The 19,296-nt window shown below is 36.2% G+C and overlaps 1 protein-coding gene across 7 annotated transcripts in view; it reads right to left on the reverse strand.

Annotated features, from left to right (window-relative positions):
- LOC150099385 (uncharacterized) overlaps positions 1 to 19,296 on the reverse strand; it is a 237,457-nt gene that overhangs the window by 100,361 nt on the left and 117,800 nt on the right. For all 7 annotated transcript variants that reach the window (XR_016549348.1, XR_016549346.1, XR_016549347.1 and 4 more), the window contains exon 6: positions 2,554 to 2,699. Coding sequence is in view for 4 of the 7 variants with exons in the window: in XM_090403698.1 (XP_090259824.1) it covers positions 2,554 to 2,699 (146 nt within the window). In the remaining 3 variants the exon portion in view is untranslated. The remainder of the gene's footprint in view (positions 1 to 2,553; positions 2,700 to 19,296) is intronic.

The raw sequence follows: 19,296 nt of genomic DNA on the forward strand, positions 1-19,296 counted from the left end.
TACAAAGTGCCTTAGACGATAAAAATATAAGATCTGATAATGTTGGAGTCTTGGCAAGTAACAGGCTGATTTGGAGGAAAATTGTAGGTAGGAAGTTAGTAATGATGTAATTTTTTCATGTAGTACTATCATATCCTGTACACCCCTTGAGGGTACATGGCAGGAATTTGATGATAATGATGAGATTAGCAAAACAAGTGTTCTCTGCCAGGTTGGCAGGAAAAAGACCGAGAGGAAGACCAAGATATAGGTGGATTGATATAATAAAAAGTGCCTTAGAAGATTGAAATGTTGGGGTCTTGACAGGTAACAGATTGATTTGGAGGTATTGTAGATAGTAAGTAATAATATAAATTTTTCATGTAGTACTTTCATATCCTGTACACCCCCTTGAAGGTAACATGTCAGGAATTTGCTGACGACGTTATCATTGCACTAGACAAGGGGAACAGACACACGATGATACTCTTGGATTTTGCTAAGGCTTTTGATAGGATACAGCATGGTAGACTTGTATAAATTGGAGAATATGGGTTTGGGTTATAGAATATTAGTTTAGATAAGAGGATGGCTGATTGACAGATATCAAAAAGGAATATACCACAAGGATCAGTGCTTGGTCCACTGTTATTCAATATGCATATTAACGATATTGGGAAGGATTTGACAAGCGACATACAGCTATTTGCTGATGATGCAAAGAGAGGTAGGGTAATGAGGAATGCTGATGATATGCAGTACTTGCAGAATGATTTCAATAGGCTGGAATTGTGGGCATGGGAAAATGGATATCAGTTCAATGTCAGTAAATGTAAAGCCATTCACTTCAGTATGATTAGATATCCAATGGCGTATTATATTGGTGGGATTATGCTAGAAGAAACTGATGAGGCTAGGGATCTTGGAGTTTTAGTAGACAGGAAGTTGAAGTTCAGGGGCCATATAGCAAAAATTGTAAATACAACTCAGAGAATAATGGCAATGTTGAAATTAACCGTGACATGTAAAGATAAGAAAGTCATTTTGGTGCATGTAGTATATGGCCTCCCTCGATGAGCCCCTGACTCCCTGGAGGTCTCTCTTAATAATAATAATAAGATTAGGAGAGTGAACAGATGCTATGACCATATCAATAATGAATATATTAGGAAAGTCCTAGACACTATTAGCATTCAGGACTGTGTTAGAAGAACTAAACTCATGTGATATGGTTCCTTGAACAGAATGGGAGAGAAAAAGTTAACGAAACAATTGTTTTTTTGCCAGGATGGCAGGAAAAACATCCAGCAGAAAACAAGTATCAAGGTGAATTGATATGGTAAGAAGCATTAGAGGACCAAAATATAAGACCTGATAATACTGGAGTCTTGACAAATAAGAAATTAATTTGGAGGAAAACTGCTGATAAAAAGTTGGCAATGATGTATCATTCATGTAATACTATTATAATATCCTGTACACCCTCCAAGCTTACATATCAGGAATTTGATGATGATGATGATAATATGTTCAAATACATAAATTCATGGGCATGTCCCAACCACATGCAATATTACTTTTGCAGATTATATTTATTATTATTATTATTACGGGTATCTCCATGGAGTCAGTAGACTCATCGCGGGAGACCCAAACTAGCAAAACAATATCTGTCATATCTCTTCTTGAATTCATTTACAGACGAAGAGCTCACAACTAAGTCAGGCAATGAATTCCACTCATTCACCACCCTCCAGGCAAAAAACCTTGTTCTGACACTTTTGTTAACCACACTCTTCTTTAATTTCCAGAGATGACCTCTTGTTCTTCCATCACTATCACACAGCTGAAACATTTCCCCTGCATCAATCCTATAAAAACCTTTTAGTAATTTGAATGTTTCTATCATATCCCCTCTTCTTCGCCTATCAACCAATCTCTGCAATCCACAAGCTCTCAATCTATCAATGTAGGGAGCATTTTTTATATCACTCACCAACTTGGTCACTCTTCTCTGAACCCTCTCCACAGCCTCCTCATCTCCAAGGAATCCAGGTGACCAGACCTGAGCACAGTAATCCAAATGTGGAAGTATCAATGCTTTATAAAGGGGAATAATAACCTCTTTATCTCTGGATTTCTTTATCTCTTGGTGTGTTCCTCAACAACCAAGTAATCCTATGTGCAATCTTGGACACCTTAGCAATGTGTCCTCTGAACTTCATCTCCCTATCTACCAATACCCCTAAGTCCCTAGCCTCATCAATCTCTTGGAGTACCTTTCCATCGATGTAGTACACAGCCGGTAATCTTTTAATCCCAAAATGCATGACTTTACACTTTTCCACATTGAACTGACATCCATTTTCTTTTGCCCATTTTACCAGCTTATTAAAATCCTCCTGCAAACTTTCAACATCAATATTAGAACCTATTATAGCTACCTGCAAAGAATTTAAAAGGATATGAACTTCATAAATCTCAAAGCAGTTTAAAAAGAATATGTCAGTTATTCCTCAAATACATTTTGCATAAATCTTTTCACAAATATATCGGCAATCAACTGATACTCACTTTGATGTTTAATTTAATAACTGGCTGTGATTCTCTTAATTTGAATGGATGATGAATAAAAGGTTGTTCAACATCTGATTCTTCATTTGGGTGTCCATTTTCATCAGAGCCCTCCTTTTCCTTCTGAGATAAGGCTCGGCAAAATTCTGGAAATATTCAACTTATTTATAAAGAGGTAAAATTAATCAGTTCGACTTCTTTCTTTTATGGTTATATGGTGATAAGCATTTATTGTGTAGAATTACAGAGACAAACTTCCATGTAGAGCAATGATTATTTTACTTAAAACTAAAATAAAATAATTTTATATCATGATCATCATTGGGAACACACATATCTACATCACAATCACTTTAGTAAGCTACAACACAACTGCTCTGTACACTGTTAACCCAAGTCTGACTTCTAGGAAGTCAGGCTTGAGTTAACAGTGTACAGAGTGATGGAAAGAAAAAAGAGAAAGCCCAAAATTTAAATAATAAAAAGAAAAATAATTAAACACTTAAATAAGTGCAACTAAATATTGCTACTGTTGAAATTCTCTATGGTGCTGTTACTTTTAGGATTGATCACTGGTTATAAATTGTTCTATATAGTCTTTTTTTTTTTTTTTTTTTTTTTTTGTGTGTTTGGATGTTTTTGGAGTTCTGCCATCTTGTTCTTCTGTTTTTCTATTCCTGTATGCTATATGGGTTGTAGATGGGTCTTCCCAGAAATCTTGGAACCATTAACCCATCATGTTTGTTGAGATTCAGATGATGGTTCAGTATCTCAGAGGTGTCTTTGAATTTTCTTTCATAGCAAGTTTTAAGACAATGGTTCTTAAACTGTGAGTCATGACCCTTCCAGAGATCACAAAAAAAATTCTGGGGAGTTGCAGCAAACATTGATAAAAGTGAGAAAATTAAATATTTATCATACATTACAGTGCATTTAATTCTACATTTTCTAATTGTTTATCTGCATGTGCAAAGTCTGTAGACTAGAAAAATTTCATTATATAATATTAAATAACTATGTATAACAGTGATGTTAAATATGCTTTTATTTTAAATGTTATCAAATCTTCAAATATGTCTTGTCTTCTGCACCTTTGTAAAAACTATAGTTATCTCGTTTAAACCTTTCTTCTTAACCTTTACTATACTTCTGACTTATGGCTGCAAATAATATAAAGCTCACGTGTGCAAAACTTACAGAACAAAGAAATCGCCTCAGGCCAGAACCAATCTCTTTGTCTCAACCACTGGTGTTTATTCTCAACTGAATTTGGAAAATTTATTTAGTTTCTAGCTGCACCACCAAATTTGTGGGTGGGAGTTGAATCTCCCTCCAAAAAATAACACACAGTAAACCACATGGAACTTTTCTCTCTTAATTCTAAGTAAATCTAGAAACTTAAATTTTCTGCTATGCAGTCGTGACAATATTATTATTATTATTATTATTTCGGGCGACTCCAGGAGTCCTTAGACTCATCGAGGGAGGCCCTAAACATCATGTCCACACAATTATGCGATTACATTCTCACAGTATCTATCATACCTTGTCTTGAACTCGTTCACCGTCATAGCACCCACAACAGACTCTGGCAGCTTATTCCACTCATTTACCACTCTAAAAGTAAAGAACCCAGCTCTAACACCCCTGCTAACCACACTCTTGCCCAGCTTCCATAGGTGTCTCCTAGTTCTCCCACCAGTCCTGATCTCAAAAATATCCTCTGAATTAATCCTATAGAATCCCTTTAGCAATTTGAATGTCTCAATCATATCTCCCCTCCTCCGCCTATCAACTAATTTCTGCAACCCACAAATCTTCAACCTGTTCTCATATGGTTCATTCCATAGACCTGTTATCATCTTAGTCACTCGCCACTGGATCCTCTCCACCTCCTCCCCATCAAGAAGGAACCGAGGTGACCAAATCTGGGCACAGTAGTCGAGATGAGGTCTTATCAAGGCTCGGTACAGAGGTACAATAACTTGCTTGTCTCTGCTCGTCAAGGTATTTTTCAACAACCAAGTGAGTTGATGAGCTGATTTAGCTACTTTTGCAGTGTGCCCCCTAAACTTCATCTCCTTATCCACCAACACTCCCAAGTCCCTGGCCTCATCAATCTCTTGGAGTACAGTTCCACCAATGTGGTATACTGCTGCTAATCTTTTCACCCCAAAATGCATAACCTTACATTTTGTCACATTAAATTGACATCCATTCTCCTTAGCCCAGAACTCCAATCTATCTAAGTCATCCTGCAAGACTTTGACATCTTCTGCATTCACTATTCACGTTACCCAACTTTGCATCATCAGCGAACAAATGAATTGTTCCACTTAGATTATTATTTATTATTTCGGGCGACTCCAGGAGTCATATAGATCCTTCCCTATATCGTTAATGAACAGATTAAACAGCAGTGGTCCAAGAACAGAACCCTGCAGCACACCACTAGTCACAGGCCGTCTTTTGGACTCTACTCCTGAATAAACTACTCTTTGATATCTCTCCATCAACCAACCACCTATCCATCTCACCAACCCTATATCCATTCCCATATGTTGTAGTTTACGGATTAGTATTCCATGTGGTATCCTGTCAAAATATCTACCTTAAGGCTCACAGATTCGAATTAATGAGTAGTGCATTGGAAATAGAAATCAGGCAAGTTATTTAAACAAGAAAACAATTTATTTAACATCAATAAAATGTACAATGGGTCAAATTTTAGGTACTAAGTAAATTAGCTTCTATGCTTCGAATCATAATCAATTCTAGTAAGATTACGTGTCTGTAATTTTCTCTCGTTAAACTTGATAATACTCAGATCAATTTTTACATAACATTCTGCAGGTTTAGGCAATAGCTATAATTAAATACATGATGTTTCACCTTAAATTTTAGCCAGACCTTCTCTCACATGTAACAAAATACTTCAAATATTAGCATAAGGCCTAAAGTCCTCAAGTATCACTATAAAACAAGTCCCTTAATTAAATCACTGTCACAATCTTCTTATTTCTAGCAAAACAAAGGAAAGATCTTACTTTGAACAGATGTCTGGTCTTTTCTGAATGATCCCTGAAATCACTTCCTTCTATCACCTTCCGACCTTAAGCAACAAACACGGGTACTTTCTCCGGGATTTTTGAGATCTCCTCTTACTTTTTTCAAGTGTCGGGAACTTCGTGGCATTGAACTGCGGTATCTACTTCTAGTAACAACTTAAATTAGTTATTTCGCACTTCTGGCATCTAATGGCTGGAACGCAGGTCCTGTTGGCGATTGCGAATCATCTTCTACAATAATTAGCAAAACTCCGTCGCCATAACGTACATCTTATCCCGGTAACTGCTCGACCCTCGTCGCCTTCTCGAGCCCGTAACTTCACATGACCAAGGAACCACTAAAAAGCCCCCTATCGCCATAGCAAACCCCCCCTCTTATATCTCTCCGATGACTTTGGGTTCTGCTACGTATTAATCCCCTGGGTATTATGTTGTTCTGCACCCGCCACCTTTTTTTTCGGTCATTGCATTAAGGTGGGAAACCCCCCCTTGCAATGTTGACCTTCAAGGTTGCAGTTGCCCCAGGTCATTAGTTAATACCTTAATCCGTCTAGAATTACTGGTGACTAAGAGGTTTCTTTAGACAGTTTATCTTACACTTATATTCCTTTGTTCTTTTACAAAAATCCTTTGAGGTGACAATATTCAATAATATACAAAAAATATTATTTCTAAATTAAAAAATATGAAAATTTCTCTATTAACCCACAAGTATTTTTAATGAATTTTGTTTACCTGTAAAATCAGTATATAAAGTATTTTTGTATAAAAATCCTTCTATACACGATTTTACAGTAAAAAGCCTAACTTAACCAGTACTTCCAGAGACCACTAATAATTTTGTCTTATGAAAAGTTTAAGCACCTGTAATGTAAAGACTGGGTGCCTTTCCACTAACAGCCGTAGTGGAAGGAGCTCTAATTATCTCATGGCCGTGAAACTAGTATTGGCATTCAAGGAGTTTGTAGATCATTTCCCCTTTCTATATAAAATACACAGAGTATTTCATTAAAAAAAATTCAATGATTATCATCTCACAGGATTCTTGAATTTTCTTTTATACCAAGTTTTGGTACAGTGTAATGACTAGGTCCTTTTCTAATAAATTCTGCAGCATGTTTGAAGTGCATGACTGGAAAGGGCTAATTTCCCATATTTAAGGAATTATCTTGTCATTTCTTCTTTTCTTATTGGGACTCCACATCCTGTTTTCCCTATGCAGGGTAAATTACAAATGTACTAGATTTTGTATACCTCTGGGTGGGCAAGGTATCATATAGCTGAGTAGGCTTTTTTGATTTTGTTGGTGGTTTGACTATCACCTGAATAGGCTAATAAGGAATAGCTATAGCTTTTTTTTTGTAATTTTTAATTTTGGTAACATTCTTGTGAAGGATTCTTTTTCCTGTTGTAGCAGCCTTTATAATAAATGTTTTGTTTATTATCATCTGAAACATTTTTCAGAGCCCACTCATCAGGCAAAATTGTTATAGATCTATTTTTGAAAGTGCAAACTATCCTGAGTTTTTGTGTAGGATAGTGTGTTACAAGTCTTTGTGTGTGTGAGTAGGTTTACAGTAGAATGTGAAGGGAAAAACAGACTGAAGGAACACAAGTTTTTAGAAATGGAAAAATGTTATTGTTTTCAATCTAAATGATGAATTGGACGCTCTGTTGTTTGCTTAAGTAACTTAGGAAAGTATTTAAAATTTGACAGCAGTGGACCAAATGGCAAAATGGGGGGATTGTTTATAGGGGGGAAATAGACAACTCGAGTGCCAATGCTAGTTTCTTAGATAAGTGATAATTAGGGCTGCCAATTCCTTCTACTGCAGGAATTGGAAATTCCTAGTGGAAAGAATTTCAACAAAAACAATGGCTTAACAGTTCCAAGAGTCTGGAAGGCCCATCTACAACCTAGCATCTAAACCAGAACAATACAGAAAAATTAATAACCCATTAGTCGATGGAGACAATAACCAGAACCAAAAAATAACAGGACTGCAGAGAATCAAGTAATAGTAATTGATGTAGTACAACTTATTTAATTATAATTTTTTTTTAATTATTTAAATTTTGCTCTTTCTGTTTTTCTTTCCCTTCCCTTTCCCAAGTCAGGCTTGGGATAACAGCAGAAAGAGCAGTTGCACTGTGGCTTACTAAAGTGTATTGTGATGTAGCTTGTATCCCAGTGTACATATATATATTCCCAAAAGTCTATCTCCATAATTCTACACAATGAATAAGTACTTTCATTGTATCTATAATAATGTGTACAGTTAAACTCAATTCATGTCTTGAATTGAGTTTAACTGTACTTAAATTGAATTCATTTAAGTAACTGAAAACATGATCCAGTCCAGCCTTTGCATTGCAAGCAAGTGATGCAATATTAAATTTATATTCATATATTCATTATATAAAGATTAAAAAATATAAATAAAAATAATATCATTAATTCCTGATATGAAGCCTGAAAGTGTATACAGGAAACTATGATAGTGCTACATAATTAAGTTTACTTTATTAATAACATGAAAATAATTATTAAAAACATTAATAACTGGCTAACTCACTTTCAGGTAAGTTAGCCAGTCTGATACAGGTTTGCACACATAGCCTTCATGAAAGTTACTCATATTTTAAACACGATTCAAAATTCAGGTCTTTCCAACCAAACGGCATTATCATTGGGGGGGGGGGGGAGCTACACAGGCTCACTATATATTAGATAGTCCATGCCTGTTGGATGGTGTTTAACCTCTGCCTTGGAATAAACAAAAAATACATTAATTAAGCTTAATAAGAACTTTATGTAATTTTTTATTAGCATATGGGGGGGGGGGGCTGAAAAGTTCTAAAGATTCCTAAAGATGTCTCTGTGACAGATGCTAAATAATGGAACAATTAAACTTGTTTAATTATTTCTGCGTCGCATTCATTCCATTAAATTGAATTGTGAATGTAAACCAGCATTTAAGCCTAATATCTCAAGGCATGTAAAAGTAAATTTAATTATCAACAGCACATAAATAATATCAAAATAGGTCATAAGATCTATTTTTCTTAATTCTAAAAGATATCATTTGTGTATGCAATGAAAGAAAAAGAAATCATTTCAACAAGTGTAAGTGTAACTGAAGTGTCTAAGAAGGACGCATAGTAATTTGGTTAATTTTCGATAGTGACACATGCAAACACACACACATATATATTTCTTGGATGCTGACAGTTCAAATGCACTAAAAATGTAATTATTGCATCTAGACAATGATGCCAATTGAACCATTTGATGTGTGTGTGTGTGTGCTATGCAAACACATCAAATAGTTCAAATAGCACAGCCAAGCTGTACATTTTAATCTGTTTTGGTCTTTAAGTGTTTCACAATTGAAACTGGGTAAAACAGGATAGGACTAACAGTAGTATCATCTATTCCCTTGTATATTTTACTCTCCCTGTAAAATAACCAGAATGAACAATAAATCTGAACAATTAAAACATATCAAAGGGACATGAAATGAGAGTTAATAGCAAGAGTCTCTTGATAGTAGTGGCACATTTAGTCTAAAAAAAAAAAAGGAAGCAATATCAAAAATTCAGGTATACCAAAGCTATGCCTGAATTTTTAAGAGTGGGGTTTGCTAAACTAGTTTTCTGAAATGATTTTCAATGCATTTAAACATTCAGATAAGTTTTAGTGCATTTAAACAGCAAGCAATCCAAAAATATATCTTAGGATAGAAAAACATTCAACTATCCTTCCTAGACACTAGTTGCACATCTTTCTATCATTCTCTATTCACATAAAGTCAACATATATATTGGACAGTATGTAAATAAATAATTACACCATCACTTTATTCAACAAGTATCTTAATTCTTCACCCACATCCATAAAACACTGAATACAGGATCAGGGCTATTCATTCCCATACTTAGATTTTACTCCTATACTCAACAGTCTATACTATACTTTATTTTAGCCAATAACTACAACCTCCTTGTAACAGATCAAATACTACATACCACTACCTTTCCAATGACATACATGATCATAACAAATCAAAAACTTTTAAGACACTTTGGGTGTCTTAAAAGACACCTAAAGTGCTATTTACAATCACATCACTTTTAAATCACATATCAAACTAACAACCAATCTCATAAACTCCATCCCTTGACATATTCAGGAGTGTATAAGATTCCCCATGACTGCAACTTGTCCATCTTTGGACAAACAGAAAGAAGGATATAAAAAATACACATGCTACTATCATTATAGCAAGCCAGGACTAGTAGTCCACACATCTGGCATTTATTCAAAACGGCATCAAATAGATGACAACAGTATGATGTACATATAGAATATGATAAGAGAATAAACAGGTGGACCTATTAAATAAAACAGAAAAGGCATCATAGTTTAACATATTCTGAATCCACAATAAAGCTTCGGTATTTTCGGCAGGGTATTTTTGGAATCAGCATCACTAATCTCAACTAGTAAGAATGAATCAATATGCCCAAAATTGGGAGACTATTCTTCAATCTTCAATCCACCTGCCATATGCTATCAATATACTATGGTGTAGAGATCATCTATATATGAATAGCTTTAAAACTGTAGTTCTCTCTGCTATAATTTGAATTGTTGGCACTAGTTACTCGTTTGTTTTGTAACACCTTGTATACCAGTGTTAGTTTGAATCCAGAGAAACAGTAGTAGTTTCTTCATCTTCTCTTCTGTCCTCAAGATGGGTGGAGTCCCTCATGGATGAGTCTTTCATCCTTCTCTGTCCAAAGCAAGCTCTTTCATATGAAGCTCTTTGAAAGTCCAGTGTAGTTCCAAGGCGCTTCATGCCATGTCAATTTTGGTCTTCACCTAAGTCTTGTATCATTCATAATGCCCCTCACACATCAGGCAAGGAAGTCTGTCCAATTCCATTCACACAACATGGTCAAATCAATGGAGTTGATGCATTTTCACTTGTGTTAAGAATTGTGGAAACAGGGATATTCAATTCTTGCAGCATTTGTGCACTAGTCTTGTGTTCTGTCAAATGAGTTCTATTTATATTCCTAAACATTTCATTTCAAAAGCCAACAGTTTCCTCTGCTTCTATTTTTAAAGCTCCAAGTTTGTCTTGTAGAGAGTATTATATTTTTGTTTAAGTTAAGGGATATTACATCCCATATTGTTTCATAGCCGAATGAGAAACTCGAAGAGTTTCATGCCGAATATAGTAAATATATAAAGCTTGGCGAGTCCAAGCGTAAGCAAATACCTGGATAGTGTTACAACACTGACCCTTTAGGGAGTGCAACACTGAGGCAACTCATGGTAAGGGTGGAGCAAGCTCCGATCACTATTCTTGATATTTCCCCATAATGTGAAACCCAGCTCCTAGGAGCTGTATTACTGTTCTACATTATGAGTAAGAGAAGGTCACTACCCAGACCGGTTTCAACCTTTATTGAGGTCTCATCAGTGAGTAGGTAGACCAGAAATAACAGAACTTACATATACCCTACTATGAGAATTGCCAAGAAGGTGTACTAATAAATTATTAATTATATGAAGAGTTTCTTATTCGGCTATGAAACAATATGGATGTAATATCCCTTAACTTAAATAAGTTTATATGTTGCCGAATTGAAGCCTTTGGCTCTTCATATAATTAATAATTTATTAGGACACCTTCTTGGCAATTCTCATAGTAGGGTATATGTAAGTTCTGTTTGCTATAAACTTGTTATTTCTGGTCTACCTACTCACTGATGAGACCTCAATAAAGGTTGAAACCGGTCTTAGTGACCTTCTCTCACTCATAATGTAGAACAGTAATACTGTTCTACATTATGTTCTACATTATGGGGAAATATCAAGAATAGTGATCGGAGCTTGCTCCACCCTTAACATGAGTTGCCTCGGTGTTGCACTCCCTAAAGGGTCAGTTGTAACACTATCCAGGTATTTGCTTATGCTTGGACTCACCGAACTTTATATATTTACTATATTCGGCATGAAACTCTTTGAATTTCTTATTCGGCTATGAAACAATATGGGATGTAATATCCCTTAACTTAAATAAGTTTATATGTCGCCGAATTGAAGCCTTTGGCTCTTCATATAATTAATAATTATATTTTTGTATAATTTTATTTTCAGAGTTGTAGGACTCGTTGTTTTTCCAAATTTTATTAAGTTGATTCATTGTTGACCATGTTTTGGAGCATGCATGTTTTATTGTTGCTATGTCATTTAAATTTGAAGTCCAGTATGCTCCTAGGTAATTAAAACCATTAACTTGTTCTACGATTTCCTGAGTAAGTGTTATCTGAATATCTTCTGGAATGTCTTCCAATTTTAATTATTTTTGTTTAATTTGAATTTACAGTATCTTTTGGGTCTTTTTCTTGCCATCCTGACAAAAAATACTTGTTTTGCTAACTTTTCTTCTCCAGCTAGTCTTTTTAAGTGACCAAACTACCTACAGTTACATCTGCTCACACATTCTTGAATGCTACCAATGTCAAGTTCTTTCCTAATATCCTCATTTTTAATATGACTTAACAAACACTAGTAATAAGTTTTAATAAGTAAATATTTCATCCTAAGTATCTTAGGAGATCGTCAGTACAGTTAATTCAAACAATACTAGGAATAACATACAGTTAAGGTGCACTCCTAGTATTGTTTGAATTAAGTGTACTGACGATGTCCTAAGATACTTAGGATGAAATATTTACTTATTAAAACTTATTACTGTAGTTATTATGTGTTTGTTTAGTCATGAATTCTCCACAGGTTTCATTGTACAACAAATTTGTGATATGGTTCTGCCATTAATCTTCTTCTTTCACTACGCGTTATTCCCGCTTCCTATTCAGGGTCCGCGTGTTACTTAGATGCGACTACTTAATGCTACCTGTTTACTTTCTAGCTTTCACAAAACTTTTATATTTGTGGTGTCCAGTCTTTGACAAGTGTTTATTTCTAACCCAGCTTTCAGATCCATAGGTTCAAACCAGTTGCATACATGTATCATATATACCTAGTTTTGACTATTGCTCTCTAACTTTATATACAGGGTATCACATAAGTTATGAAGGGGTTTAAACATTTAATAACTTTTTTATTTATTAATTATTTTTATTTTATATTTTTGTTATAATGAAATACTGAACCTGGAGATTTTTTTTATTAGTTATAAGAAACCACTTATTTAAAATCCTTTGTGATAGTCAACCCTCTGCTTCTGTTGTGTATCAAATTTATCAGATAAAAGCATTTATGAACCATCATCTGATTTAACAAAAGGAATTAAACAATAGGGTCTAACAAAAGGATTTAAACAATATGAATCACTTTGATCTCATCTTCAACAATTTAGAACTAAGAAAAAATTTTCTGTTTTCAGAAACAGAATTAAAATCCTAGCTTCATATTTCAAGGAAAAGAATGAATTTGTTAGTGTCATGACACAGATGGCCTTGTCAGAGAAATTAATGATGTTCATAAGAAAGATTAGCATTTGTAGACTTTTCCAAAACAAGCTTAAAACTGTTTCATTGTATACTTGTAATGAGAAGCCATTCAAACCTCTTGTATGTATGCATACACAATAAGTATGAAGGAGGCTTTTAAAAGTAGGTCCAAGTTAATGAACAATCAAATACAAAGACTATCAGTGAAATACTTATGATTTAAAAATAACTGCATTACTTCTGGATAGGCAAAACATTGCTGGTTTTTAGTGTTTATAGGACAGCTGAGAAATGATTAAATGTTACATCTTAAAAACATAACTTTCCTTCCTGAAAAGATTTTATATTAAGAATGTAAACCAAACCAATATCCTTGGTGATGCCAAAAAAATATTTGTACTGCCACCAGATAAACTAAACTGATTCCCAAGAAAATCTTTACTAAAGTAATGGGCAAAAATGGACCTGCATTTCAGTAATTAACTGCAAAAAAAAAGAAAAAAAAGTTCAGAATCGAAACTTAAGGAATGTATATAACTGGTAATTAGTTTACGTAATTAACAACGCATATAAAGTATATTAATTAAAGATAATTTTAATAAATAACTTCTATATTTCGGCAAAGTCACGTTGCCATCTTCAGGAACATAAAGATATGGTATGTGCACGCAGGCACTAACAAAAGCAAATGAGGAAGAAAGCAAGAAACTAATATTGTTCCTAAAGTCCTAATGGTGCCCTCTGGTGGGCTAATTTGGTTGACTTGGCAGTTGGGCTGAAGGTCTCAAAATGTAAGTCTCCCAAATTTGGGGTAGTTTCATGCACCCAAATTTGTTGAGGTTAGGAACGTTTTTTAGAGCTGCTGAAGATTCCTTGAATAATCTCTCGTATTTAAACTTGCTGTGGTGTATTATTTTTGTTTTCTTCCAACGAATTCTATGGTGGGTATCTAAAGCATGGGTCTGCCAGTCCAGAGCGGCTGTACTGGTGAAACCGGATGTAGTCTTTGTGTTCTGAAATCCTGATATTTGTTGTTCTGCCTGTTTGGCCAAAGTAGGACAATTTGCAGCTGCAAGGGACCTGGTATACACCAGGTAGGTCTAGGGGAAGTGGTTGGTCTTTGGTAGAGCAGATAAGGGATGCCAACTTTTTATATGGCCTGTAACAGGAAGTAAGGTCATATTTTCTGCAGATATTGGTTATTTTCTCAGAGGTGCACTGGATGTAGGGGATGGTGATAGATTTGGTGTAATCTTTATTGTGGAGGGGGGGGGGTTGTGGTTTACTGGTTTGAGTATTTTTTGGATTTTTTTGGGGTTACAGCCATTGGCTAAGAAAGTGTTGTGGATGTGGTTTAGTTCAGTAGTTAGGGCCTTGTCATCTGAGCAGATTAATTTTGCCCTGTTATATAGTGTTTTTATAACCCCATATTGTTGTGAGGGGTGGGGGAGATTGCTGGTGAATGTATCTGCCAGTATGTGTGGGTTTTCTGTAAACAGAGAAAACCAAAGATCCATCAAGCTGACGGGTGATTAAAGTGTCTAGGAAGGGGAGGGTGTTGTTTTCCTCTTCTTCTAAGGTGAACTGGAGTCTGAGGTGTTGGTTGTTTAAGTGTGTTAGGAAGGAGTGGAGTGAGTCTGAGCAATGTGGCCAAATAGCGAACACATCATCCACATAACGAAGCCAAATAGTGGGTTTTTGTGGGGCAGAGTTTAAGGCTTTCTCTTCAAAGGTCTCCATAAAGAAATTGGCCAAGGGTGGGGAAAGTGGTGAACCCATGGCTGTCCCCTCTAACTGTTTGTAGAACTTTCCTTGCCAAACGAAATAGCCTGAGTTCATAGTGAACTGAAATAGGGCTGAGATATCGGGAGGAAACTTGGCTTGGATGAGCTGTAGGGTTTCTTTGAGTGGGACATTAGCGAATAGGGAGGAGACGTCGAAACTGACCATTATGTCATTGTGTTGGAGTGAGAGGTTTTCTACACTGGCTTTAAAGTGTAGAAAACCACTTACATGTACAGGAAGTGATTCTCTCAAAGGACTTAAGCACTATAATGAATAACTATATTCTAAATTGTGGAATACAGTTATTCATTATAACTGGACAAAGAAACCAGCCTGTTAAGGTGTCTGCAAAGACAGTTATCCCCCCCACACACACACACACAAATCTTACCCATTCTTTTAATGTGTGAATGAGATGAAATTCTTGGGTGGGGGAATGAAGCAACATAGTAAAATGAATAAGTATATATAAAATATGACTGAATGCATCATGTATTCAGGTATCTGCAGAGACCTGACAATTCCTCCTCCTCACCTTAATTTTAGTCAGAATGGGATGAAATTTTCACATGATCTCAAAACAATGTCAGAAATGATTATATTCCATATTTGGCTGAAAGTAGGTGAACAATATAGCTTATAAAGGAAAGGTATTTGTGAAGAAATTCATTTCCTTCACATACACACACAAACACACCCATCATTTTAGTGATCAAGCTGAAATTTCTAGTGGAGCTGAAGGAGTACACCCAGTCTAGCCATAAATACTGTTACAGCTTGAATAGCACATAAACCTTAAATCTATCAGTAAATCATTTACAGCATTCAGCACATATAAACTACGTGAATAACATGCCTTTAGCACTACTCAATGTTTTGAAATGTCCTGCTTTTGCCTTCACGCACACCCGAAGTCTGTGAAGCCAATTATCGATGGCAGCACGCAAAACATGCAATGGAAACATTGCCACTGCTCGCTCCAAATCCACCTTCAGGCTGCCAATGCTACTCCCAGTAAACAGGGAGTAGCATAGAGGCAGCCTGCCTTATGGCACCTCTTAATAAGGGCGCTCGTTCAGCCATATTGCGGTATTTTACATCATTTGATGTAGATGCAATAGATTTATTTGAAGAATTAAAAATTCTCTCAAAAATAATAAAGAGAAAATTTGTCCTCACCAAATTTTATCCTATATATATATATATATATATATATATATAACCAAAACCTTGTAGAAATTTATCCCAACTTAACAACTGCCCTAAGGATATTGTTAACAATTCCAGTTAATGTAGCAAGTGTGGAAAGAAGTTTTTCCAAGCTTAAACTGATTAAAAATTATTTGCAAACAGCAATGACCCAAGAAGGATTGGTTGGTCTAGCAACTATATCGATAGAGGCGGACATAGCTTATAATATAAATTTAGAAGCGTTTATAAACAGCTTTATTGTACGATATCCCCCGTAGAGCAAATATTTGATTATTATTATTATGTAATTGTTTTGCATTAATGTTTTTCTTGTAATAAAAACAAAATAGCAATTGGAGATTTTCTTATATTTTTCTAATAATCCATCATGGGTGATCTTTAATTGTTTGCCTCAGGGCGTGATCTAATCTGGCGACGGTCTTGGCTGGGATGTTTCTTGCAAGCTACTGTCTCAAGCTCCGACCACAATTTGAAGTCCAACAGATTCAGATCATGAACATCTGATAGTGTTATGTGGTTGGACACCACCTCCAACCACTTTTGTGTGGTCCTTGCATTGTGTGCAGGGGCTGAGTCCTGTTGGAATGTCTACTGCCTACCATGAAACAAGGTGTTGTTCAGGGGCTGTACTACGGATTCCAGCACAGTGTCTTGATACATTTTGGCAGAAGTTTTGACCCCTTTCATGCAGAAATGAAACTTTGATACTCTGATATGTAACCCAACTACCACCACTAAACCATCACTGACATGGAGTGATGACCTCTGAATTCTGGGTGCTATGCAATCATCTGGGGCATATATCCAATCATTTTGGTGGTTAAACAACTCTTTAATGGTGAAAATCTCATCTGTGAAGAGCATATCTCTCTGGCTGTTGTTTGTGTACTGCCAGAGAAGTGCCTCTGATTTTATCATCCTCAGCTGCGTAAGCTGTGGTGTTAGGAAGTGTCCAGTAGAATAGCAATGGTTCCAAACCTCAGGTCATTAGTTAGTAAATGTGATATCATTTTCTGCAACATTTTCATCTCTCATGACATCACTTTCTGCATTCTCACAGGATTTACAGCAGAGGTGTGCCTTCACAGCTCTCATCTGTTGCATCCTAGCGCAGTGTGGCTGACCTGTTCTTAGGTGGTCAAATGCATCTTCTGTATCATTATAATAGTTAATAGTCTGGTACACAAACATCCTACTGATCCAGAGTGTTTTTAGCATGTTGAAAATAACAGGTGGCTGCATTCCAATCTTGTGAAGTGCTATTACAGCAATATGGTTCTCATGATCTCTCCACTGCATGTTAGTAATTCTCGTAGAAAGGCTTATACACTGGTTATACATAATTATTAACTGGCTTAAGGAATTCACAAAGTACAATAGAATATAAATTAAATTAAATTAAACTTTGATATATATTTCCAATATTTTGGCAACGTCACGTTGCCATTTTCAAAGGAACTTACAATACAGACACGTGCATGCAGGCACTACATACAGTAAATGAGGATGAAGCAGGAAGCTATCGTTTCTCCTAAAAGTCCTGATGGTGCTCCCTAGCAGGCTATGTAGGTTCTTGGGCGTTAGGCTGAAGGTCTCATGATGTATGTCTCCCAAATTTGGGACAGTCTCATGCAACCAAATTTGTTGAGGTTTGGCATGTTTCTTAGGGCTGAGGCCGATTCAATGCAAAGTCTTTCAAATTTGAACTTGCTACGATGTATAATTGTGACTTTCTTCCACCGTATTCTGTGGGGTGTATGGTCTGCAAGACCAGAGTGGCTATACTGGTGAAACTGTATGTAGTCCTTGTGTTCTGAAATTCTGATATTCGCTGTCCTGCCTGTTTGGTCAAAGTAGGACAGCTTACAGCTGCAAGGGACTTGGTATACACCAGGTAGGTCTACAGAAAGTGGTTGGTCTTTAGTGGAGCAGATAAGGGATGCTAATTTTCTATATGGTCCGTAACAAGAGGTCAAGTCATGTTTTCTTAACATTTTGGTAATTTTTTCCGAGCTGCCACGGATTTTGGATATGGTGATGAATTTAGAGTAATCCTTGTTGTGAAGAGGTGGAGGGTTGTGGTTTACTGGTTTCAATATTTTTTGGATTTTTTTTTTTTTTTTTTTTTGGGGGGGGGGGGGGGGTAGCCATTGGCTGAGAAAGTGTTGAGGATGTGATTTAGTTCAGTGGTTAGGGCATTGTCATTTGAACAGTTTAGTTTAGCCCTGTTGTATAGTGTCTTAATAACTCCATATTGTTGTGTGTGTGTGTGGGGGGGGAATTGTTGGTAAATGTATCTGCCTGTATGGGTGGGTTTTCTATAAACAGAGAAAACCAAGGTTCCATCAGGCTGGCAGGTGATTAGTGTGTCTAGGAAAGGGAGGCTGTTGTTTTCCTCTTTCTCTAGGGTGAACTTGATTCTGGAGTGTTGGTTATTTAAGTGTGTTAAGAAGGAGAGGAGTGTGTCAGAGCCATGTGGCCAAATAGCAAACACATCATCAACGTAGCAAAGCCAAATGGTTGGTTTTTGTGGGGCAGAGTTTAAGGCTTTCTCTTCAAAAATCTCCATAAAGAAGTTGGCCAAGGGTGGGGAGAGTGGTGAACCCATGGCTGTCCCCTCTATTTGTTTGTAGAATTTTTCCTGCCAAACGAAATAGCCTGAGTTCATTGTGAACTGAAACAGTGCTGAAATATTGGAAGGAAATTTAGCTTGGATTAGCTCTAATGTTTCTTTGAGTGGGACACTTGTGAATAGGAGGAGACGTCAAAACTGACCATTATGTCAATATGTTGGAGTATAAGGTTTTCTATGTTGGCTTTGAAGTGGGCTGAGTTTTTTGTGTGTGATGGTGTGTTGCCAGTATAGTGTAAGAGAGCGCTTTGGCCAAATGTTTAGCTAATTTGTATGTGGGGGAATCAATGCCATCCACTATGGGATGTAATGGCACATTTTCTTTATGTATTTTTGGGAGTTCGTATACATATGGGGGGGGGGGGGATATGGAGTTAAACGGTTTTAATTTGTCAGTAACTTCCACAGGCCAAGAAGTGACCTTCTTAAGGAGCCAATGCTGTAAGCTGTCCTACTGTGGCCAAACAGGCAGGACAGCGAATATCAGAATTTCAGAACACAAGGACTACATCTGATTTCACCAATATAGCCACTCTGGTCTTGTAGACCATGCTC

This window comes from Typopeltis vanoorti, chromosome 14, assembly GCF_054136105.1.
Source record: "Typopeltis vanoorti isolate ZY-2024b chromosome 14, IOZ_Tvanoo_1.0, whole genome shotgun sequence".
NCBI lineage: Eukaryota > Metazoa > Arthropoda > Arachnida > Uropygi > Thelyphonidae > Typopeltis > Typopeltis vanoorti.